General features: G+C 45.7%; 1 protein-coding gene across 1 annotated transcript; it reads right to left on the bottom strand.

Moving 5' to 3' along the window:
* Positions 1 to 7917: 7917 nt before the first annotated feature.
* Positions 7918 to 23871, bottom strand: NFAM1 (NFAT activating protein with ITAM motif 1). Its single transcript, XM_013947332.2, has 6 exons — positions 23801 to 23871; positions 21361 to 21699; positions 20234 to 20343; positions 17533 to 17634; positions 12794 to 12880; positions 7918 to 9907 (listed from the first exon to the last, which is right to left on the bottom strand). The coding sequence occupies exons 1-6, from the start codon at positions 23853 to 23855 to the stop codon at positions 9848 to 9850; spliced, it is 753 nt and encodes a 250-aa protein (XP_013802786.2). The 5' UTR covers positions 23856 to 23871; the 3' UTR covers positions 7918 to 9847.
* Positions 23872 to 24060: the final 189 nt, after the last annotated feature.

Genomic DNA, 24060 nt, shown 5'->3' on the forward strand with positions numbered 1-24060 from the left:
ATTACCATACTAGACCAAGTGCACACAGACAACCAATAAAGGACAGAAACACATACTTGTCATTAGGAGAATATTTGTTGCAAAATATCTATTCTAACCCCTCGATCCTTTTCTGAAAAGAGACCTACAAAATACTCCCAGAAGATAAATCTAGAAATTAAAACTTATAATCCCTAGATACTAAAAAACTGTGGATTTAACAGAGATATTACTTTCATAGCCCATTACAGCCTCCCTGCTGACTTCTCCCTTTGTCACCAGTGCAAACAAGCGTTTTTTTGCTAGTGGTCCGGCAGAGAACTGTCAGTCACTTCTGCTCACACCCCTTTTCACTCCATAGGTGCTCCTTTTTTTCTCAAGTGGTCAAATTGATTAATATAATTAGATTAAACTAAGAGCAATTGCATCTAAGCTGTAGTTAGCTTGAATTTTGCTGCTTTCTGTCAAACCTGATAAAGAGACCCTGAGTCCACAAGCTTGTTTGCTTTTTACAGCTATATCATTTGATCTAATAAAAGATATTACCTTTCTCCACAAACCTTGCTTCCCTAAGATCTTTAGACCATCACAGCTACAACAAAAACACTTTCACTTTTAATGTCTTGGCTGCTTTACTTGATTCTTCCAGATTCTCTTATCTATAAAACGGAATACAATAAAATATATTCTGTTCTTTATCAATTCTTATACTGTTTTCATAATCATAATATCCAGGCACCTTCAAGGACTACATTAAGTGAACCAAAAAACATCTGTCACATGTGGGGTTTGTTTTTCTTTTTCTTGTTCCTGTTCTCTCCCCAGGAGGAAAATGATGCATGCAGCAGTGCTTTGTTTTTTGTAGGGTTTTTTTTCCTTTCCTCTATTCACGTTGCACTGTGTTTATAACAGAGAAAACAAGGATGATGGCAATTTCTGTGATAAGCCTTATTTCCTGGGGAAGCTAATTTCAGAGTGTTTAGGCATCCCCAGAAAGATCTGTCTCCTGCACAAAGAACCATTTTAATATGTCATTCCCAACCAAAGAAAAGCTCATCTGCATTCTTGACATTTGGGACAGAAACTACCTAACAAAAAAAACAGCGTTTCCCTTTCTCCAGAAAAAGAGTTACACCCCATCATCCTTGGCATGTAAGGGTCAAACAGACTATTTCAGATTACTAACAGGCAAGCCAGCAGTGCATAAAGTTATAAATAGGAGTATCTGGAAACCAAAAAGAGTAACATACTTTTTAAGTGCATTGAAACAGACAAGCAAAGGACAGCTAGGGAGATAGTGGAAATAAACTATTTCATGCTAAAAAATAGAAATAGTTTACTTATGTGTAAGGAGTCACACTTCTGATCCTCAAAAAGGAAGCTGAGTGATCCCATGTGTCTAAAAGGATGGTAGGTACAACACAGGAGCTACCAAAAGATGGAAGCTGAAGTGTAGAGAGGAATCATCTGTGCTCAAGTACTGAAAGCAGAAATGCCAGAAGACCTCAGGGAAACGGTAGACAGCAGATTTAATATGTTTTTGCAATGTGATATGGCAGCAAAAATCATGCAGCTAATTTAATTTGGGATTGTAAAGGCAGAGACCTCTTCTCACAGATATAGGCAATAGTCCCATTTTTTAATATAGCGGTGAGATCGCACTTTGAGGACATGTTCAGTTCTGGACAACTCAGTGCTAGCTAGATGTCAGCAACTTGGAGGGAAAGAAAAAAAAGAGGAACATAAAATGATAAAAAGGCTGGAAGGGATTGCACTGTGTGTAGGTTGGTCAAATAACAACTGAAGAGCCTCCTGGGAACTGTGTATGAGAACTTCAGGGGTGCAGAAACACCAGTGAGAGAGACTGTTTAGGGTTGTCTGAGGGAGTATAAATGATATAAATGTAAATGAAATTAAGCAAAGGAAACACTAATCTACAAGACTGCAAGATGACATCCCAGAGGAGCTGCCATCACCTGATTCAGTTAAGATTAGATTGAGCAAAGCACACAAGAAAACAGAAAAGAAACACTGGCTGCAGGAAGGGATTAAATAAGGACAATATGCCTTCAGGATATCCCATCTCTGACTGTTTTACTGCCCGCTGACTGGGACAACTTCAGAGCAATAGGTCACAGCCCTGTAGGTGGTAGAAACTGTCCCTTCTCGTCACCATTGCTGGAAATACTGAAGACCAAAGTAACCATGCTTAGTTTCAATAGGTAATCACGGATGGAGTACTGTATTCAAAGGGGATGGAGGGGAGAAAGTTGCATTCTCAGATTTTTTCCCTTCTACCACTGCGATTTTCTTGAGAGGTCACAGGTGCATCAGCTAGTGAGGACAGCGGGGATGGCACATCTGTTTTTGAATCTTGTCACTGTGACATTGGACGCCACAGTCCTTCCAGTAGAAGTCCTGGACAGCACTTACCTCTTCCAAGAAGTCTGTGGCATCGAGAGACAGCTATTAGTTGAAATGGAAAAAATCAGAGGCTTTATTATTCCTTACTTAGAGGAATGATTTCAAAATAAGTCCTTTTTTTAACAGCATAATAAAATCACCTTGAACTTGTACAGATAACACCTTTATATCACACTGTGCCATCATATATTCTGGGTTACCTGTGACACAGAAAAGGAGACCTGACAGTGTCATATGTTCATCCCAAACAAGTGCTGCTATACTACATTGCAGTTCACTGAATGTGCCACATACACATTGCTTAAAAAAAAAAAAAAAGGAAGAGGGAGACAATTGTACGAATGTTCTGTAAATGGGTTTCAATGTCTTTACTTTTTGGAACTGTATTTTTTATACCACCACCACTTGGAGAGGCATGTGCACTGATAATTAGCAGTCCAACCATACACAAAGCACACAAAGGTATAGTCCTTCCTAACTATTGACCTTAAACAGCCTTTCTCTACACAGAAATGTCACGATTTTCAGGAAGGAAACCTCTCTACTTATTTACTTAAATGAATAACATGGTCTAACAAACACAAGCATACAGCAAATGTAAGTGTACTAATATTTGGGTTTGAGGTAGTCTTGTAATGAATTGCTGCATCATGTGCTAAATTTAATTCATCACACATCCTCCAGTTTACCATGAACCTCTGACTGCCTCACTTGCACTCTGCCTAATAGCCCATCTTTCTCAGGACAAAATGTGTTACAAACCTCTCAGTAATCTCGTGCTCCCACCGTGTGGGTTTGGGGGGGGGGGTGGTTTAAACCAAGAGAGGGAAATGTTTTCTTCCTTCTTGTAAATGTAGCTCCCTACTGAGCTAGGACAGGCAGTGCCAGTTCTGAAAATTCTGGATTAATCAAGCAATTAAGAATTGATATCTAGTGACTTATCATGACTGGAAATGAGAGACGCTGCATTCATTCGAGCTCTGCGAGAACCCAAAATAGCTAACTTAATTTTTATGGACAGCAAGATTATTTTAAATCTTTTGGGGAGGAGAAGGAGAAGGGCTAGAGCTTCTTCGCTTAAAACCGGTTTCTCCAAAATCCATGTCTGCTTTTTGCACATTACTCAGCAAAGGGCTGATCCGTACAGGGAGCCGTTCCAGAAGAGCCGCTGTACTTCAGATTCACACCCTGCCTTGACCTGAATGAGTCTGAAACTGCACAGAAATCCTCAGAGAGCAAAAGCAGGACTGAAGTTTTACTTTCTCTTCCTCGTGTGCTAGCATAAACAACCACACCGAGCAGTTATTACATCACCTCCAAACTGTGGTTTCCTTTAAGCCTGCAAAAGAATGGCAAACATTTCCATTCACATAGTTATCGGCAGTAGCTCTCCTCACACCTCCTGCTTCTCCTGAAGCTAACTGTTGGGATTATGAGGACTTCAGTGCCCTCTTTTCACATGAGCAGAGAGAGCGTTTGTGGCTTAACTGTAGCCATTTGCTCTTCTTTGTCTCAACCCTCTCTACAAGTCCAGGAACTTTTTCGCCATCAAGAAGACTTTATGGGGTGGGTGGGCAGTAACTCATCACATTGCCTCCATAAACATTTATTTGGGGAATTACAGTATATGTAATTGGCCTTTCCATGGTAATTTGGCTCTTATGAGCTTTCCTTATTGCCAAAATGGTGGATACCTCTATAAAAGAGAGCAGTAACTTTTCCTGCAGCTCTGCTACCTCAGCAGACAGATCTCAGCCAGGCAGATGTGAGCCTGATCAATACCTGCACGAGAAATCAAAAATGGAAAGCAAAGTGCTACAGAAACTGATGCTGGTGACTCAGGGAGAACCCCCCCCCTTTTTTTTTTTTTTTAATGCTAGGAGCAGCTCAACAGCTCCTGCTTACCCAGCTGCTGGACAACCTGGCAGAGATAAAAACATGGGAGCCTGAATTTTGTTCCCAACTTTACCTCTGACCTTCTGCAATTTTGGAAAAGTCATTTAACCTTCGGCAGCTACATTTCTTCATCTTTGAAACTGAAACATCATACTGAGCCTTGCATGGAACTTTGAAATCCTTGTTTTTAAAGGTGTGGGTCAGTGTTAAGCACCATTAGCAGCATTACAGGGCTAATTCCCTCACAACTGTGGTACAGATATTTTGGGAACTATCATTACCTCTGGAAGTGCTCAGATACCATTGCATAAAATTTTAGGCAGACAAATCTTTCAGTTGGGATAGAAAACAGAAACCCTGACTGGTTATTAAAACATTTTGCAGAAGCACATATGTTAGCTTTTCCATGTTCACCCTGTTCCAGTTTGATAATTACACTGTGACTCCTTCAAGCGGGGTAGCCGACCTGCCTGGCCCTATGAGCTGTATATCCAAATCTTCATGTGGCTGAGAACTGTAAAGCACAATTTATGTGATTCAGAGAGCTGGAGGAAAAGAGGAGCTCCAGGAGAGCTTCAGCAGCAGATGAGGAAAAGGTCTCCTTCCCTGAATGGGTTGACACAGGTGTGCCAGCTGTGGCAGCTCTTCACAGCTCCTGTCCCCACCAGGGCCGGGCATGGGGCTACCCAGCAGCTCCCCCGACTTGCACCGCCTCCCTGCTGCTCCCATCCCCCTTGCAACCACCCAACCTGACCTCCTCTGTCGACAGCACTCACGCCAGGAGCTCACAACTTGCTGTCCTCTGTCACTTCTTCCTGGAACCTGTCCCATGTTGTCAAAGCACTGTCGCACCTTGTCCCCCATTTCAGCAGCCAGTGCCATGAGCCCTGCAGTGACACAGCTTGTAAAGCAGGCTGGCAGCTTAAAGGCCTAGTTATTAATAGTGAAGTACCTAGTAACATACTAGTTACTAATAGTAACCCGCATTTTTCTTTTACCATTAACTAAAAGAATTATTTTGTCCCTGACAGTAAGCAGAGACTGGTTTGCCTCAAGTTTGCCTCAAGTCCAAGCAGGAGACAACACTGAAGGTTCACACCCTTCTCTCGAGGTCAGGCAGTCACTACTGCTCTCTTGCCTTTTATTTAGGATAGCTTTCTCCACAAGATACCTCAATGTGAATAGCAAATCTCAACCACGAAGCAATCCTAGAAGACAAAAGGAGAAGAACCAGCAGGAATCAGCTTCCTAACAAAGTGAAGAAGAGGAGGAGCTACAAAGGATTTTTTTTACTATTGACACACGGCAAATTTTCCCAAACCCAAGATAAGATGCCCCTTCTTCCATCTGGTGAGGGAAAGCAGTGGCAGCTCCAAGCAGCTGCCAACTCCCAGCCAGCATTGTATTTCAGATGCCAATCTGATGCAAAGGTGGTATCAGTACCCATCCTACCACCCATTTCATGGGCAGCCCTATGCCAAGGCACAGGTATCTGATGAGGCTTTTTCTCCAGATTTCATGACCTCATGAGGAGGTGAACCTATCCTGTCTCCATCCCTCCACATGCGCTGGTGGCACCTGGGCCATGGTGCAAAGCTGTGTGGGGTGCCACTGGCACTGATCCCACAGGTAGGACACCATCCCAGCTGGGCTTGTCCTGCCTGGCTGTAGGTGCCCATCCACATAGGTCTGTGGTTTGGGGGCTGGCAGGGGTGCTGGCAGGGAGGGGGATGTGGGCAGGCAGGGGACAGGAGAGGGAGCAGAGAGGACCTAGGGCACCATCTGGTGGCTTCACTCTCCGCCTTCCCTAAATCCCTGTCACTCAGGGTCATTGCACAGCAAACACCAGGTCCTTTCCAGGAGATAGCCCAGAGGGAAGAAGAGACCCCTGCCCTTGGCCCAGGCTCACACCCACTTTGGGCACTGCTGGGTGGGAGAGCGAGGCAAACCAGAGCAGTAATAACCATTTCATCTGGGTGCTCCTCAGTGAAGCACTTCCTTTTATAAAGCCCTAGTCCTAACTGGAGCTTTAGACACTACTGCCATAGAGATGTTTAACAAGTGATACCTGTGAGAAGGAAAAAAAGAGGATTAAGAAGATAGAAACAATGAAGGAGAACACCTTGGGCTACACCTTGGACATATGTTTCATTGTAGTTATCCATCATGATGAGCTTTTTCTTGTCTACAAATAAAAAGCAAAATATGGTTGGCATACTTCATACTACAGAACAGTACCCATACCAGCGCTTGTATCCTACGGAAAAGGATGAAACCAACACACCAGTGGATCACTGAAGTGCATCCAGTGTTTGCCTTGTCAAACAAGGATTTGGTGGAAGATTGAAGGATTGCAAAGAGATCATTTTAAAGGGACTAGATATCTCGGTGTCACCAACACTCTTTGCAGCTATGCTAGTTCAGATAAGGTGAGGATGATCAGAGTGCATGTCTCAGGACCAAAGGCTCACTCCTGGTGGAGAGGCAAAGGATCCTTGTGCTAACATGGCACCTCCTTTAGAAGACAGACAGTGCATTTCCACCTCCCACTGCTGCTCATTTTGACACTGGGTCTCCACTGCCCTGAAATCCCGTCAATACAGAGGGATAATTTCTCTCAGCTTTCCCGGCACTTGGGAATCAAAGTTCATACCACCGTAACCTGAGTGCATATTCTGCACATAACAGCACCGTGCTGGGGGAAAAAAAGCGGAGCTGTGGCTCTTGGAGACATGGTTTCAAGGAGGAATCCACTCCCAACATTAAATTTAAAGCAAAACATGTGTGGAATAAACATAACAAGCCAATCATCACCTCTCACCTTCGTGGAGCTAGAGGAGCTGATCTTAAATTTCTTTTTTTCTGTATTGCTCAACACTTAAAAATTAACTCCTTTCCTCTTGCTGGTAATACTCATTCTCTGCATCCATTCTTATGGGCCATACAGCCAGGTAAGATAATGAGACCAAACAACTGCCTTTTTTTCTGAACAAATATCTGCTACAAAGTAGTTATACTGATATTGTATAAATTGTATTTACTAGTCTCTCCTACCTGTGCCTGAAGGCATCTCCTCATACCTCCTTGGAAAACTCTGTACTATTTAAAAAACACCCTTTCTCTTACAATCTGCTGCTTTGTACCTTTCTCACTCTCACACTCTGATTCTACTGCAGCTCCCCATGATGCATGATGCTAAAGAAGTGATACTAGCTTGTGGCTACATAGCTTTAAAACTTTCCTTTTTTTTTTTCCTTCTTCTGCAGTCTTTACTGCTGCAGGGGTATCCAAAACCCACTCAGATCAACACAGTGACTCCCCTGTCACCTTCCAGCACTTTATTTTAGAATAGCCTTTTCTATTCCAAATACCCTCTTCTCTTATTTTTCATTTTAAACAGCTTCAGCTGCTTAATATATGGAGTTGTTCAGAGATAAATGTAAAAAATTCACAATTTAAAACATAATAGAAAGACAAAACCAATCAACTCACTGCAAAGTGAGATCCTTGCCAGGAAGCTTCCAGTAGTGCCCATTATTTTTAGCATTTATAAAAACAAAAAAGCAAAACACAAAAACTACTCAAAGCAGTATTATTTTGAAAGTTTTAATTCTTCATCTAATCCATCAGCTTCTTCTGAATATTTAATTGCAATACTGCAATATATTCATAATTCCCCTCCACCATTTTTCACATTCATTAGGGAAAGTAATTGTTATACCTGTGCCAGCCTCCATATATCCTTCAGTGAACACAAATGTTTTCTCCTAATTTATGTTCCTCTGGTCATATTAGCAAACATTAAATTCAATTTATTTATTTATTTATAATTATTTATTTATAGTTATAATTATCATGATCATTTAAGAAATAGAAAATGAATCTAATAAACCATGCTGTCTATTCATTGCTCTTTCTGCAATGAATTCCTCAACACTGGGAAGCGAAAAAACATTTTCCTGTGGTTAAAGAAAGTCCAAATTCCATGTTTGAAAACTCTTCTAATAAAAAGAGCAAAGCAATAAGCAGATTATCTCTTTAAACATAGTATAGGAAGGTTGGAGGCCCCGGAGACATTTTCCATAGCCTCTATCTCTGATGCATAGCAACATTATCTTCAACTAGAGAGGGTCCTATGACCCCGCAGCTCAGTTTTAATTTGATCTTCTTTAAGGAGGTTTCTGTGATCCCTCTCAGGTTATGCTACATATTCTTATTTGGGGTGGGTTTTGTTTGGTTGTTATTTTGCTGTTGTTTTTTAAACTGAAATAAAACAGCCTTGGCTTTTGGATCCGCTGGTTTGATCATGTTATATGGATATTTAACGTAACCTCTTCCCTAACAGAACTAAAATAGGCACCAGCACAAATGGTAGATGGTAGGCGAGTTCCAGCTGACAGGGGAAGAGAAGAGCTTGGATAGAAAATGCACGTCTAGGGCCTCCATCCTCACTTCAGTCATTGTGAGTTTCAGAACTGTTCTATCCAGCCAAATGATGTAAGCAGGGAAAAAAAGGGGGCTATATACCTTTCTTGGGAAACACTGGCCAGATGAAGCCAAAGACAAACCCATTGATTCTGGTGGGGCAGAGGTACTATGTCTACTCCCACTGAGCAGGCAAAATCCCTAGAGGTAACAACACCGGTTGCCAAGAAGACCAGGAAGTCAGTGAGCTTGACTTGAGCTTCTCTGGGCTGGAACTTGGCCCCAGTGCCACTTGGTTTACACAGTCCCAGCGATTCCTTGGGCTCCTGCCTCCAAGAACTTTGTTCTGGAAAGGGCACTGCCACTGAGACATGTCCCCAGGCAGGAATATGTCCTCTGCCTTCTTTTTCTCCATCTTTATCTCTGTTCATACATCCATTCCTCACCGTACACTGCTGATATCGCTGAAGGGAAAGCATTTACTCGGAGGCACCAATTTGAGTCAGCTGGGTATGGTCACAGCAGGCGTCTGTGACTACTTGATGGGATTAGCAGATTATGAGAAAGCATGTTTCACCATGGGGTTTCTGGGAAAGGAAAAATAGGCAGGTGGATGCTTGGATCTTGGTTAAACTATGCGTGAAGGCCTGATGGCCATGTCAGGAAAAGCCGTTAGGCACAGGATCAGATGGACTGCTGCAGGTCAGGATTGGAAGATCAGGCCAGGAAGCAGGGAGGTCTCTGGATTGTGCTATCACTTACAGATGATCAGGTTTCAAGTATTTCAACCAGGTCAGGTGAAAGAAACCTGCACAGATCCTATCATCTGCACCATTTTTAAGACACAGCATGTGAATGCTTGACAAAAATAGCTCTTCTTTTGCATCAAATGGCTTTGCTGCAAAATAGCTGTGCTGCGTCAACGCAGACTGAGCCCCAGTGGGATCTGAACAGCTGTATTCTGTTGTTAATGAAGGGCAGTTTAGAGGGAACCAGGGATTCAGAAGTCCCCCAGGGTTGTGCCCTGAAGTTGCTGTGGGTCTTTGCAGAGAACTGAGGATGTAAGAGAGTAGTTCTGTCTTACAGAAAGATGTCTGGTCCACACAGGGTCAGTTTTTCCCTGTTAGATATTCTCATACAACGTATCAAAGGATTCTTCTAGAGTTCCTTGCTTCTTAGGTGTCTACAGAATGATGAAAAGGAAAAAAAAAAGAAATAGAGCAAAATTATTCAAAAGAAGATTAATTAATTCTTAATAAGCAGACACTGACGTTTGTTCTGTTTGAAACGGCTACAAGTGATCTGCTGAAGCAGAAGCCACTACACCAAGAAATGCTGCTCCGACAGAGACGAACGTGGCTAATCCAGTCCAAGGGATAAAGATGCCTCCTTTACTTGTCACTCTTCCCCAAAAAAGCTGTCAGACAGGGAGGGGAGGGAAGATTGGACTTGGTGAAAAAATAAATCACTTTGGATTCTGTGAAGGAGGAATTCCCTGACCTCCTCAATCCTGTTTCTTCAACAGTTGAGTCTATTCCTCACAACCGTTCCTTGTGTAGACAAGGCGCTGACAGACTGATATTTTAAGCACTGTGTGGCACAGGCCTGCTGTAAGCAAGGTTACACAGCAAGTAGCTGAAATGCCACGGGGTGAAGGAAGCCCTACCTACACTAGCATTTTCTCTGTTGCCACCACCAAAGGGAAACATTTTACAAAAGCGCTGAGTGCTGGCACCTCCAAGGCATGTACATACACCAGAGAATTAACCTGTTACTGCCCAAACTGGCAGTCCAGTGCGACAGCACATAAATGTTCATATTTCAAGTGCTCTCTGCTCTGCTTCCCTTTACAGCTTCACCTTTACATGCAGCATCCCGCAGCAGGGACTTGCCTGGACTCTCAGGGGCAGAGTCGCAGCCAACAGTTCAGCAATCCCAGCACCCAGTCCCAGGCCAAGCCCTCCAGCCCACAAGTCCGCTTGCTAAGGGAAAGCATCCTGTTGTATTGCTGCTCAGCCAGCTGGAAGGTGAGAGTCTCAGGCTGTTATAGCCCCAGATGACTGAGAGGGAGGCTGATGAAGGCGTTTGCAACAGTAATGGAAAGCACAGTCAAATTCTCTTGTGCAGAGAAGGCCGTATCCCTTTTGGGTGGAACCAAATCATTCTTGGCTTCCCTGAAACAACCTCAGAGTTGAATCCACCCTTCCCTGCCATTTTCATCAGGAAATTCCTGTTTTCAACCACTCTGTTCATTGCACAGACAGCAGGGGGCCCTGGCATCCCCTCCCATTCCTCACAGTTGCTCCTATTGGAGAAGCTCCTTTTCCCTCTGGAATGCAGAGCCCTGAGAGGGGACATGGCAGGAGGGACGGTGAGGCCCTGTCACGCACACGTCCTTCCCTTCTGAGCAGCACAAGGGCTGAGCACATTCAATGGTGTCTGCTCTTGGCAGTGAGAGCTCATCCCATCACCTCTTTGCTTTCTTCTTCCTTGTTTCCCCCCAGTCTCAGCTTTGACCCTTTCCCCTCCCTGGCTGAGCTTGCAAGCGCCAGACTTGCACACCCACAGATGCTCCTTTCCTCTTGCTTTGCTGCCTTGCTCCTGCTCTGTTTTACAGGCCTGCTGGCCCTCAAAAGAGCAGCTTAGTGGTGCGGGCCACACACAGGTGCTTTGGCATGGCTTAGACAGCTCCATGGTAGCAAAAAAACCACGTGTACCACAGTCAGTCATCAGACTGAATTATTTAGAAGAGAGCAGCTGATAAGTGTATACAGAAGACATATAGGACAGGGAAGAGGGATCATGAACTCCTGACCTCCCTCCCTAACAACACAAAATGCAGCAAGAACACAAAAGCAAGGAATACTATATTTTCGAGTGCATAAGATGCACTGGGACATAAGACAGACTATATGAAACAACCCATCCTTCCCCTCAGTAATCAGTAGCAGTAATCAGATACTTGCCACTGCCTCTGCTACTATCACTATGGTGGCACAGCAGTAACTGCAGGATGGTGGTGGCCTTGGGAGCAGAAGACATGGCAAATAGCTCCGACATAGGAGTAGCCCCTTGATTTTTGACCACCTTTTCCTAAAGGTTAACCTGGGGGACTCTCCACAACAGGGCACTGGTGGGAGGAAGCAGAAGACATTTTTCAGGAACGCCCAACATTAGAAGAGTGTATATATTTTTTAAGCAGAGAAGAAGTCTGGAGGGGAAATGAGCAACAAAGTTCTGAGGACAGGAAGGAAATGTTTCCTGGGGTGCCTCATGCAAGTTTTGTCCCTTTGAAACAGCTGACACTTGCCAAAGGGTACAGGGCTGTGTGCACCTCTGGTCTGCTTCATATGGCCCCCACAACTGATCTGCAGCTGCATATTCAGAGTTGCAGCTACTTTCACTATGAGTGGACTTAGTCCCTTGTCTCTAACTCATAATAACTCCCAGCCCAACGAGAAGATCCAGGGCTAAAATGTAGCTACACTGCCTTCTTCTGATCCCCAGAGCCGAAAAGGATTGTGTCAGCCCAGCCTCTGTTCAGACCACCTTAGCTTCTGTTACTGTAAAACAGCTCTCAGGTGCTTTATGCCAGCCAGGCACTGTGAGAGCAAAGCTGTCTCCAGGCTCTGCCCCAGTGCATGAATTCCCCCACCCTGGAGGACATTTCAGCTGCCTAAGTAATCTGGGAAGGGCAATAGTGGGGGCCAGCATCTGGCCAACTCCCCGTGAATGTCCATCCCATTGAGAGGGAGCAGCCTGCCACACCTCTCAATACCTTTCAGGGTATGTCGTATGGCAAAGCATCTGCCCAAAAACAGAACTGTCAGAACTGGTAATGTTACAGGAACGAGTGTTCTGCCAGAAGAGGGAAGACATATGTACGGCTACACGTGCAGCTCAGCTGGTGGGCAGATGCCACGTCCCATTTTCCCCTTTCAGTGGGGCTGCGAGTAGGGAAACAGCAGCTGGACTTACTGCCTGCTAGGACCATGGCGACTCTGTGAGGTTTTTCCCAACATGCCCAGTGTGTAAGGGAACTCTGGAAGAGCAGGGCCCCAGCCCTTACCTTCATTGGAGGACTCCTTCTGCATGACAACTTTTCTGTGTTGCTCCCAAGGACAGAATAGACATCAACTTGCTGTGAATCCAGGCACTGTGGAGGGAAGAGAAAAGAAAGTAGAGGGTCAAGTAAAATACTTGGGTTTAAGCACACCTAACTGCCCACTGGGTTGTTCCCCATCTTGTGCCTGACAGTTTTGAGGAACCTCTGAAGTCTCCAAAATACAAAAAATCCTGACCTGAACTTGGCTAAAAAGCAATTCCTTTTTTTCCTGAAATGTTTACAGGGCAGCTACATTGTCTTTCTCTCTCAGACAGAGAGGCTGATAGACAGGCTTTGTTGTTACCTACCCTGTGTAAGGCAGTGGAGACCAATGTTCCTGCCTCCCTCCACTTCAAATCCTTCCAGAATGCAGAATAAGGACCTCTCCACCTCCTGAACAGATTCAGCACCATGGGGACCAGGGAGAACAGGCAAAGCTCTGCATGGCCCAAGACTGGGTGCCTGTCACCCACAAGCTCTTGCTCTTGGTTATTTTGGGCACACAAGGGTGAGAAGAGAGGCTGGGACGCAGTCCTGAAGCACAAGGGCTATCAAAAAGGGGAAACCTTACATGGGGCATGACTTCCATTTATTGTCTGGTTTTTTTCGTTTTTGTTTTCCAAGCCAGAACTCTCCTTTCATCTTAGAGGGAGGAAAGAAAAATAATAATAAAAAAATCAATACACTCCCAGGTCCACAAACATATCTGTGGTCCCACATAGCTGCGTACCGAAACCCACGCACATCTCACATGTGTATGCACCCGTCGGTCCCCCAGGTAATCGTGTCACTAAAGATGCATGTCAGTTTGAGTGATGTTCCAGATCTGCCTGAAGGATCAAACATAACAATCAGGAGGACTTTTCCATGTGTGTTTCAAGGATGACAGCAGGTTGCCAAGGTGGCTGTTTCTCTGGCAACGGGAAGATGGGAGGAGCTCAGGCTGCAAGAGGGGTATTAGTGGAGAGCTTGCAAAGGGAGCAAGGCGCTCCCTGATACAGGGAGGAGGATGAGCAAACTATGGCACCTTGATTCTGGGGCTGCCAATCACCCAAGCCCCCATCATTTCATTGGGAGGTGCAAACGCTCAGCATCTTTCAGGATCAGAGCCAGCAGGATTGTGATTTAAACAAGAAGACATGATAGAGGAGCAGGGTTTGGAAACGGGACTTGGAAATGAAGTGAGGCGCTGAGACAGGGGCTGGGGGGGGGGGAGCCAAGAGGAATGGAGCATTGTGTGGCTCTGCCATCCCCAATCCCCCTCCTCTGACAGCAAACAGTCAAATTCATTCACCTGTTCACTTCCCCTTCCCAACAACCCACTTGTGTGGAGCAAGTGTTCCCAACTATTTGCATGGGCGCAGGCGCACACTGAAGATCCCATTTCACCTTCCTCATTTTCTGTTCTCTCTGTAACACTTGCAGTGAAGCCCTCATCCCATGTGCTATGCTCCTCCTGGCCTGGCTATGTTTCCCCTCGTCACGACAGCAGCCTCTTTCCCTGCTCCAGCCTACAGCCACTCTCAAGCAAGTAGTGTCCTTTTGGTGCTTAACCTCCAAAAAAAGATTCCCTCGCTCTGCCAGGCCTCTTCGCATAGAGGCTATTGGCAATGCTGTTGCATTGCTGGCCAGTTGGAAAGCTGGTGGCTCCAACTGCCCTTTGCAAATAAATTACTTTTTCTTGGGCACTGACCACCTGCTACCATCACAGTAGAGGCATGCAGGCCTCTTTCCTCCTGACTGTCAGATGCCTTCCTATCCCAGAGCAACCTCCTCATCTTCCTTGCCCTGGAAAAAGCTTGTGTGCTCTGCAACCCGCCTGCACTGCAGGAGTTCTGTTTGCTGCTCAGAAGAAAGCTCGTTTGAAGTATAAAGCAGATCAAGCGGGGCGCTCAGATTACTATTTCCAAAGTGCTCATTAACTAGTCCGCTAAACTGGAAGATGGAGGCAAATGCAGGTTTTGGTCTGGGCAATGAGGCAGTGCTGCTCTGGGGTTGCAGGAGGGCGAAGAGACCTAGCAACACCAGGCAGTGTAACAGGAACAAAGGGGGCGCCCAAGTGCTCCTTTATTACAGGGGCTTTTTACTACACTGAGCTGCTTTTCACTGCATGCACCCACTCCCAGGGGCTATGAGGGAAGCTGCAGCACCTGGAAGAGATGCTGGGAAAGGCTTTTACTCCCAGGGATGTTCAGCAGCTGAGGTTTCACAGAAGGTGTGCCAAGACCTTTCCTGTGCCAGGGGTGAGCCTTGCTGGTGGGCAAGATAATGCAGCCCATTTAGTGAGCTGCACCAGTCAGCTCCAAGCCCTCACTTTGATGTCCTTTCTCTTCTGCTCTCCCCCAGAGGCAACATATCTGGCACCCCCTGGCCTCCTGTTCCTTCACCTAACTTCTGACCTCCCCCTTATCTCATGACTTGGAGTGACTCCTCCCTTGTCCATCCCGTTTCCTTGCCTTAGCTCGCCCCACTGCTGACTGTGGATTTCTACCCTCCCCATGGATTAAGCACTAAGCGTTCAACACCCAGTTTAACAGCAATGGATTTTCAGAAAGCACCTTGTTTCAAACAGCGTGGGCAGGGTTTGCACAATGCAGAATCCCAAGGTAATTTAGCAGCAGGCCACCAAAATTCATCTTTCAAAGGAAATAAGGTTTGTCTGAGGGAAGGTCTGTCCCCTCACCCATCCAGAGGGTCTATCCAACACAGTGTCTACATCCCAGGGCCCGCCTTCTTCCTTCCCCATTAATTTAGCCATCACATCTCACAGTCCTGTGCTCCCAGCTCCTCACCTTGCAGCCCTGCTCTCACCCTGTGCTGTGCCCACAGCAGGAGCTGCTGCTTCACGCAGGAATGAGTTATCGCAGCAGCTGCTTCACAGTAACCTCCAGCAAGCAGACTCATGCCCCATAGCACACACGAGTTTGAGGCTGCCTGCTGCTCTGCCAAAGAGGGCTGAGCCACCTGCCCTGCACACTGGCCTGGCCACGAGCTCTGCACAGCTGGTGTGGGGTTAAAATGCGATGGGGGAAGGCTGGATGGGCCAGGTCCATGGGGCACCTGCGAGCACAGGGGCCCAGCCAGTTGTCGGCACTGCTTGTGCCTAAGGCTGGCTCTGCTGGCTTGTTATATTAGCCTTAGTGGAGGCCTCCTGAACAGAACAACATGATGAAACATGTAATTAAGATGGAGCTAAGGATGCATGACGAGGCCAACTGAGCGAGAAATGGATTTGATTTTTTTTTGTCTCCTTGCAGAAATCATCCACTTCAGCAGGAAACTACCCATTCTGATTTTTAAAAGCCTGAATTAAAAATAAATTACTTGATACAAATGAAAAGGTTTATAACCTGCAACCTCCTTTACCCAAAGCATTGCTTTTAACCTGAAATAAACATCACATATGATATATAGTGCTTTCTCTTAAACCTCTATGCCAAAAATTTAAGGACAACACAACAGTGCCTCCCACCCGTGAAGTGAGAACAAGAAGGGGGCAGGCCCATCCTTTTGTTCGTATCTGCCCCCTATCAGTTCTCCCTGTTGGCTCGGCAGGGCTTTGCTCCTCTCTGTAGTATATTCTCCAGAGCTTTGCTTTGTTTAAACGATTCATGCAGCAGAGCTTACAGGTTTTCCTTGGAGAGGCTTTTCCAGCCCTTATAGACCTCGCAGTCAGAGAGGTTTCCTAATATTCAGGCAACATCCTCCTCTGCTCACTTTCATTTTATTCCTCCTCGTTTGTCCCACAGGCCATTCGAACAAAATCCTTCCCTTCTTAGTGGAGCAGTCCTCCCGTAGGAGTAAAAGGAAAAAAAAGAATCCATTTTAAATGGAGCTGGATGGGTTGTAAATGGGATTAGAGGTCATGGTTACTTGAGGTAGCTGAGGTCTGGGCCAGACATTTCAGGAGAGGCACTCCAATCCTATTACCTATGACACTGCTGCTACTGGGCTCAAGTAGTGGGAACAGCTGTTGTTCCCCAGTTTGGGGAATGGAAAAAGGAGATCGGCTGGATTCCAAGCAATGAAAAGGGAGATGCTCCAAAAAAGAAACTCCCTTCCCTTTCCTCCTGTCCTCTTCCCCAAATCAAGAGTCAGTAAGCTCAGGACTACAGTGGTCCATGACACTGACACCAGTGAAGGTGTCACAGTCCCGCTAAGTGTCTCAGTGCTGTTAAAACTCTCTCGGAAAAGGAGCAGGAGATTTAAACAGCCAGGGCTGTTGAGGGAGAGCAACTCTCCCTGCCCCCTCCCTGAGCCATCATTCTCCAGCTGGGAAGGATGTGTCCTCAAGGCATTGCACAGTATGAAGTGGGGCTGAGACCCCCCTCTTCCCTCCTGACCTCGGGAGACCCCTCTACCTCCCCCCAGGAGCTGGCCCTGCACTTGCCACTTGGCCTGGCACGCTGCTGGCAGAGGGAAAGTGCTGCCCACCAGCACTGGAGCAGGGAGCACTGAGGCAGAGCTGCTGGGCAGGGAGTGAGGTTTTGGCACTGGGAAGGACACCAGTGAGATGAGGAAAGAGACATGCAATGCGTGCAGTCCTGACGGGAGCTGAGCAGGGCAGAGCACAGGAGCAGGGTCACTAGTACTAGGCCAGTATACAGGTATTGCTTATGTTTCAAATCATGATACTGATGTTATATCATCTTGTCTGTACCATGGCAGGTCAAGGAGATGAAGGGCTGTACAGTGATACTCACGTCATAGATGGGAGTAGCCGGTGCTGGGTTGGCTGAAGGGGGCTGAGTTTCCATCTTGTGTCTCGGGATATTTAGGAGCTGGTTCCTTCCAGGACACACCACCTACTCGGGACAAGACACTGAATGGCAGACTTGGAGAAAATCACCATCTCCCCAAAGGTGAAATGAATGTCAGTGTGACGTGAGACCCAGCCGCTCACACCCCCTCCAAGTGCTTCCACAGCAAAGAGCGGCACCCTCAGCAGATCCCTTTCCTCACCACCAGTAAAACGGAGGAGTCAGATGACTGACACTGGAACAACCGAAAGGAGAACTGGGCTCTATGGGTGTGTTCCATCACTGCAGCTTAGCTGGATGGAGGGGATAAGTATTTAACAGCACACAACAATGCTGTAGGAAGGGGAGTAAAGCAGGGCCCTGTTCAGAGCGCAAGGGGAATTGCACAGAGGCAGAATGCAGTCACTTTTGTCAGGATTTGTCTAGGAAGCTGTTGCTAATGCCCTGAGTCTAGAGAAGAACATGAAGCAAGCATTAATGGCGACATACAGTCTGCGGTACCCTAGCATGCAAGTCCAGCACAGAGTTGAAGGAAGAAGGTCTTTTCCTCTGCAACATTTCTTACATTGGATGAATTCTTCCTGAACATGCTCCATTCACACCCGGATAAGGGTAAGCCCTGCTCAGCAAGCAGGAGAACAGGCAGGAAAGGCAGAAGGCTGTACTAAGTATCTCTGTTCTAATTCGGAAAGAAGTGGGATGATTATATTCACATCACATGAAAACGACAAACTGCTTTCCAGTCCATTAGTAACTAAAGAGGATGCTAAATAACTTCTCTTAAAGATAAACATTTTAAAAATCAGCAGGTCTGAGCAAGCTGTGGTGAGAAATACATGCTCTGTTCTGCAGGAGGGCAAATGTAATGACTGCATGAACTCTCCAGGCCCCAAGGAGAGCCCGTAGGTCTGAGACTTGCTGGTGTACCTCAAAACCTAGAGATGTCAGTCAGCAAGTTGTGATGGCACCTCCCTCCTCATCCCCATGGAGACGCTCTCTAGGCAAGCAGAGATGGGGGCCTGTTTCCAACCTAGTCACCCTGCCGCTTAAGCTCCTTCCCCCTCCATCTAACCGCCTGCAAGGTAAGTCTCGCAAGATTAGCAAGGCTAACAGCTTCTGCCGTTTTGTTTTCAATATCATGATATTTAACTGCGAGCTCTGTGAAGCCTGCTGCTCCTGGAGTCATGGGATTGTACCACAAACATGGCTTCCACATAAAAAATACAAGCAGGAAGTTTGGTGTTGTGGTGGCACAAAGCAGCTTGAAAGAATAAATAGTGGGGATACAATACCTAGAAAACAAGAATCCCCAAGTTCAGTTCTAAAAGACATCAGGTTTATTTAAGCCAGTCTTGAGATCTCTGTAAGAGTGCAAAGGATACTGTTTGAACACTTGAGGCAGTACTAGAAGCAATAGGTTTTGCCCAGACAACAGGGATTTCAGTGTCACAACTTCTAAGTTTTTTCCACGGGGCCCTGTCTCATTCAAACCTTTCAGCCCTACTTTTGTCCCTTCTCCTCCTGCTCTCCACATCCTCTCTTCCCCACCTCCGGTTTGCTCTCAGATCTTCATCCCAGCCTCCACTTCCTTACCCAGCTGGTCCCAGCCTGTGCCACTGGTCTTCTCAGCCATGGGTCCTTGTCCATCCAGTCTTAACAACCTTGTCCAAGCTCTAGTGCTTCCTTGCTCAGGCTCCCAGTCCCAGTTTCCCTCTCAAGGCTCCTCTTTCCAGACTCAAAGAATCACAGAATCGCTGAGGTTGGAAGCACCTCCAGGGATCATCTAGTCCAACCCCCCTGCTCAAAGCAGAGTCAACAAGAGCAGGTTCCTCCTCAGGCCCTTGTCTCACTCTTATTTTCTAGTTAGTTGGTGTATCCATACAGGCTGCACTGGGATCCTTTTCTCAACCTTCCCCTCTCACCATGTCTCTTAATGTTTCCTCTGGCAAACACACATGCCCAAGGGCCTAGTGACCATCTCCTCCACTTTGCAGACTGGCTTCTTTTGTGGTACCCAAGCCATGGCTCAGAAAGGTGCTGCACAGTCTCCTTGCAATCAGGTTGTGTCCCTGGCACTAGAGTAGCCCCCATCTTGAAGGAGGATTAGATACAGGGAAAATCCTGTCCTACCCTTGCTACCAGGGCTGCAATAGACTTGGACACTTGGGAGGGCAGGACATTGCCTGTCAGACCAGCACTGTGTGGAAATGCAGCCTCACATGGGCTCTTTTAGAGAACTGAGCTGCTCAACTGACAAGAGCCACTACTAAGTACATACAAACTGCAGATTTCCAAAGGCCCATCACACGGCTACATCTGCTTGAATATTCTCAAGGCCAGCACATAGCTATTGTGATTTCTTGTTCTGTTTCAAATCCTTGCTCTAAAACAGAGCATATCAGAGTCAAAATGCTTACCAGATTTTTTTTAATGGACAAATCAATGTCTTGTTTTGCCTCTTCTATAATCTTTTTTTTTTTTCTCAGAAAGACTTAACTTAAAAAAAGAAAATAAACCTGAGGCAGACACCCAGCATGGAAAATTTCAGCATGGGGAGTTGCAATTTGGACAAGTTAAAAGCAAGTGAAATTAATTCCTAGATTAGGTCATGTCAGATATTGCTTTTTATTTGGTAGTAACTTGCCTTTCTTTTCCACAGTAGCAGAGCTGTTCCAGTGATGCTCAATGCAGCAAGGAGAGCGGTAAGAGTAATAAGGATTTCCCACGTGTAAGAGGTCTGTATGTAACCTGCATCTGTGGGGAAAAAAGGCAAAAGATTCCTAGCATAAATGGAAGTTAGCTGCATTTTTAAGTCTGACCAAAAGCCATGAGAGAGCTAAAATACAGAAGCAAGGAAGAGGAGGTGACCACAGATGCACACACGCTTCAAAACAAAAACATAGTCTGACTGAACTGGAGAGAAGGGTGCAGATGGAGAATCACACAAGGGAGACGGAATATTAGCAGCTGCACTTCATGTAGTTTAAAGGGCGGTGAAGTGAATATGAGAGCCAAAAAAGGTGTCAGTGAGAGGCTGGCAAAGGTCTTTAGTGGTAGGGGGCACAAGATAAATGGTGGAGAGTACACAGGCCACACAGTCTAGCAGGGTGGGTACTGCCAGCATCTTCTGACCAGCATGACAAAGCTCTTTGGTCACAGCTCTTCACATTCACCCTTTCCAAGAAGTGTTCCATATCCAGCATTCAGTAATGCAAATCCAGCCAGTCAACAGCATGCATGTCCGTATCACTTTGTTATAACATTCCTTCATCTTGGCCTGAAGCTCTCCCTTGCTATTCCAGTCTGGGCATCAGCTGAACAGCTGACCCCTTGCACCACATGGAAAAGGGGGAGGGATTATGGTGAGCCTTCCATCCTAACCCCTGAGCTTTTTTTCAACCATCTCTGTCACACTAATAAAGTCCAGACCACACTGTATCCTGGACATTGACACTAAAAGCACCCTATGAGCAAGGGCCCAGGGCCCCTGCTTAGGCCCTGACTTTTAGCCTGGTGTTCCCAACAGGCTGTGGCAGGGCAGATAAATTACTGCATCTTTATGCCCCCATCTGTAAAGTGGGAATAGTGGCACAGGTACCCTGTGTAAAGCACTTTGAGCTCTGATTGCATTAAGTATCAGGCACTATTATTATTCCCACCTGACTTCATAGCTTGTTTGGTTAGAGGAAAAGAAGAGCAAACATCATCTTTTCATAGCAAGATCCAGCAGAATTTTAACCATTCATCCTTCCCTTCTGGTTTTTCACTTACCTCTTACAAGGACAAATATTCCCCCTCCCATTTTCGCGATGTCATTCCATTTGACCTCACAGTAATATGTGCCAGTAAAAGAGGTGCTTTCAAGTGGCATGGTTTTGTAATTGTAAGATTGCGTAGTGGTCCGATTCTCTTCTCCAGGAGGGATGTGTATCTCTACTGACTTATTATAGATGAATGTTTTCTTGCCCACTGAGTTAATCCAGTAATAGATGATTGAAAATTTGGTGTATTTCATCATGTAAGGGAAGGTGACCTTGCAGGGGATGGATACTTTTTCCTTGAGCAGTGCAACCTGGATTGGAGGTCTCTGCTGTACATTGACTTGTCCCCCTGCAAGGGTGATAATTGTTAGCAGCCACCTAACATCACTACAAGTCAGAGAAAATTTCTGCTGCCCCAAAGACACAATCAGCAATCACATGGTAAATATAAGCATATGCTCGGGAATCTGCACCCGCTCTGTAGCATGCAGCATTGGCCCTTGTTAGAGAATGAGTGATGCAGAGCACGTGCCCTGTATGATCTGTCACATCTCTTAGGTAATCGTTGTGTGATCTGAGATACTCTGTTGCAATCACAGGCTTCCCCTTTTCCCTCGTGAGCTCCTCTGTACAATGCCAGCATGCAGAAAGACAAGAAGGGAAGCAGGAAGTGGACAGATTTTGCAGTGTGTGAGACTACCTTTACAGCTGATGAGAATGGAAAGTGATTTTCCAAGACAAACACTAGCTGGACAATTTCTGTAACGTGGTCCACTGCTTGGGTGTGTATGCGTGCACATGTGGTCACTAGTGAAGGCATCGTATGCAAGCGTGAATATCAGTGGAACTGTGTATTTCTGAAGTGTAAGTGAGGAAGGAAATTGCATATTCCGCATGGGGGCCAGCACTGGGGCCATGAGAAATAGGACACAGCTTAATCACTCCAAACTTTTGGTGCTGTAAATGGACAGCAAAGTGAAAGACCTAATGCTACATACAGGAACAATCTGCAGAGGGCCACAGATCTTATAAGTACTTATGTGTGACAGTACCTCAGGCAGACAGATGGGAGATCATGCCCTCCGTGTGCTTCTTGCTTCTACAGTTCTACTGAAAACGATCTATCACTGCAATTCAGCAGACAACAATGTAGGGAGTTACAAGAGAGGATGAAGAAGCACAGAAGGGAGCCCCATAATTCACTCCTTATTTTGTTTACTAAAAGGAAAAACCAGCTAAGAGTGTGCCACCAGCTAGAAAGGAGCCTGAGGTACAGGACCTCTTTGGTGTCTCAGCCAAATCTGCATTTAACACTAGTCAATCTTTGGATCTATTTATTTAGCAGCTGACATAACATCACATACAAAGCAACGGAAGAGAAGGCCTGTCCAAAGCACCGCTGTCTTTAAAAATGGGAACAGGAAACTTATGGGCAAGTCTTGTTACAAAATGAAGGATTCAGGATTCTTTCAGAGACATGAGAATGAAAGACAAAAAAAAAAAGATAAAGAAAGAAAGTAGGGGATAGGCAGACATCTCCATTCATGGTTTTGGTGGGATTCTCTGGGGTTCTGCATCTACAGACAGGCTCATACAAGGCATTAAAGCCATCCCAGAGCACAGCCAGGCTTGCTTTCCTGTCATCATGCGGTAACACTGCATCGCCAAAGCAGCATCACCACTCCCCGGGGGGACTCAGCATCAGGAGTGGCAACTCTGATTCACTGTTGTCATGAGGGGTCTTGTGGGGTGGAATAACAGAGGGAGGACATGGTCACTGTCCAGAAAGGACTTTAGGGAAGTAACAACAGTTAAGCCAGATTCTCTACAGATGACATAACCAGGGACAACAGCCTGAGAGTAAGGAATAATTTAGGTTATATCATTAGGAAAAGGTTCTTAGCTAGAAAAGCAATGGACATACAATACAATCCTAAGAGACATGCTCATTCATTGTGAGTGCAGAGTCCTGTGTAGACTAGCTATGGTATTATGAAAAGAAGGTAACAGAAAGCCCTGCGGACACTGTTGATGTGATAACCTGAGTGGTCTCTTCTGGGCCTTATTTTCTAAGATATGATCATTCATCCTCTTTCTCATCTCCACCCAGCAGCACATACATGAATATGGCTTTTTTACAAGACATTGCAAATCACTGCAGTAACAAAGCAGGGGAGAGATCTATCTTCTTACAGTATCCCAGGAGCTTGAGAAGAACATGCCAGGGAAAAAGCCAAACCATTTTACTTAGGTTATATAACCCTTCTCCCATGTTCCCCTTTTTTTGAGGATTCTCTCTATAAGCTTTGAAATGCATAAAAGACAGAAATAGCAGCAGTGTGGAAATTCCTAGAGGGGATCTCTGGAAATTAGCAAAAGACAGCAGCTGGAAATGCTCTAATATGAACAAATGTGAGAGTAAACAAAAGGAATAAAAAATGCTTTTTTACCTCCACACTGAAGCGACCAAAGAAACAGGAAGATGACTCTTAGATTAGAGGCCATGATAGGGTCAAGGGCTGTAAAAAAACGACCAGATATGAAGATCCAAAAGGCAAAAGAGATTGGGTTTTGTCAGGTATTTCCGCAACTGAGAAGCTGTTTGATTCCCTCCTGTTTGCAAAGGGACAGGCGGAATGGACACACACTGCTTTTGGCAAGCTGTTCCTGGCAGATGCAGGCTCTTCTGCTTTTCTGTTAGACTCCTCCC

The sequence above is a fragment of the Apteryx mantelli genome, chromosome 1, assembly GCF_036417845.1.
Source record: "Apteryx mantelli isolate bAptMan1 chromosome 1, bAptMan1.hap1, whole genome shotgun sequence".
In the NCBI taxonomy this organism is placed as follows: Eukaryota; Metazoa; Chordata; class Aves; order Apterygiformes; family Apterygidae; genus Apteryx; species Apteryx mantelli.

Excerpts from the sequence above, each read along its gene's own strand:
- NFAM1 (XM_013947332.2), bottom strand. The coding sequence starts at position 23,855 with ATGGCCTCTAATCTAAGAGTCATCTTCCTGTTTCTTTGGTCGCTTCAG. Across the intron at positions 17,635-20,233 it reads TGCTACTGTGGAAAAGAAAG|GTGGTGTGTCCTGGAAGGAA; the intron begins GCAAGTTACTAC and ends TGTCCCGAGTAG. Across the intron at positions 12,881-17,532 it reads CGGCTACTCCCATCTATGAC|TGCCTGGATTCACAGCAAGT; the intron begins GTGAGTATCACT and ends TTCCCTCCACAG.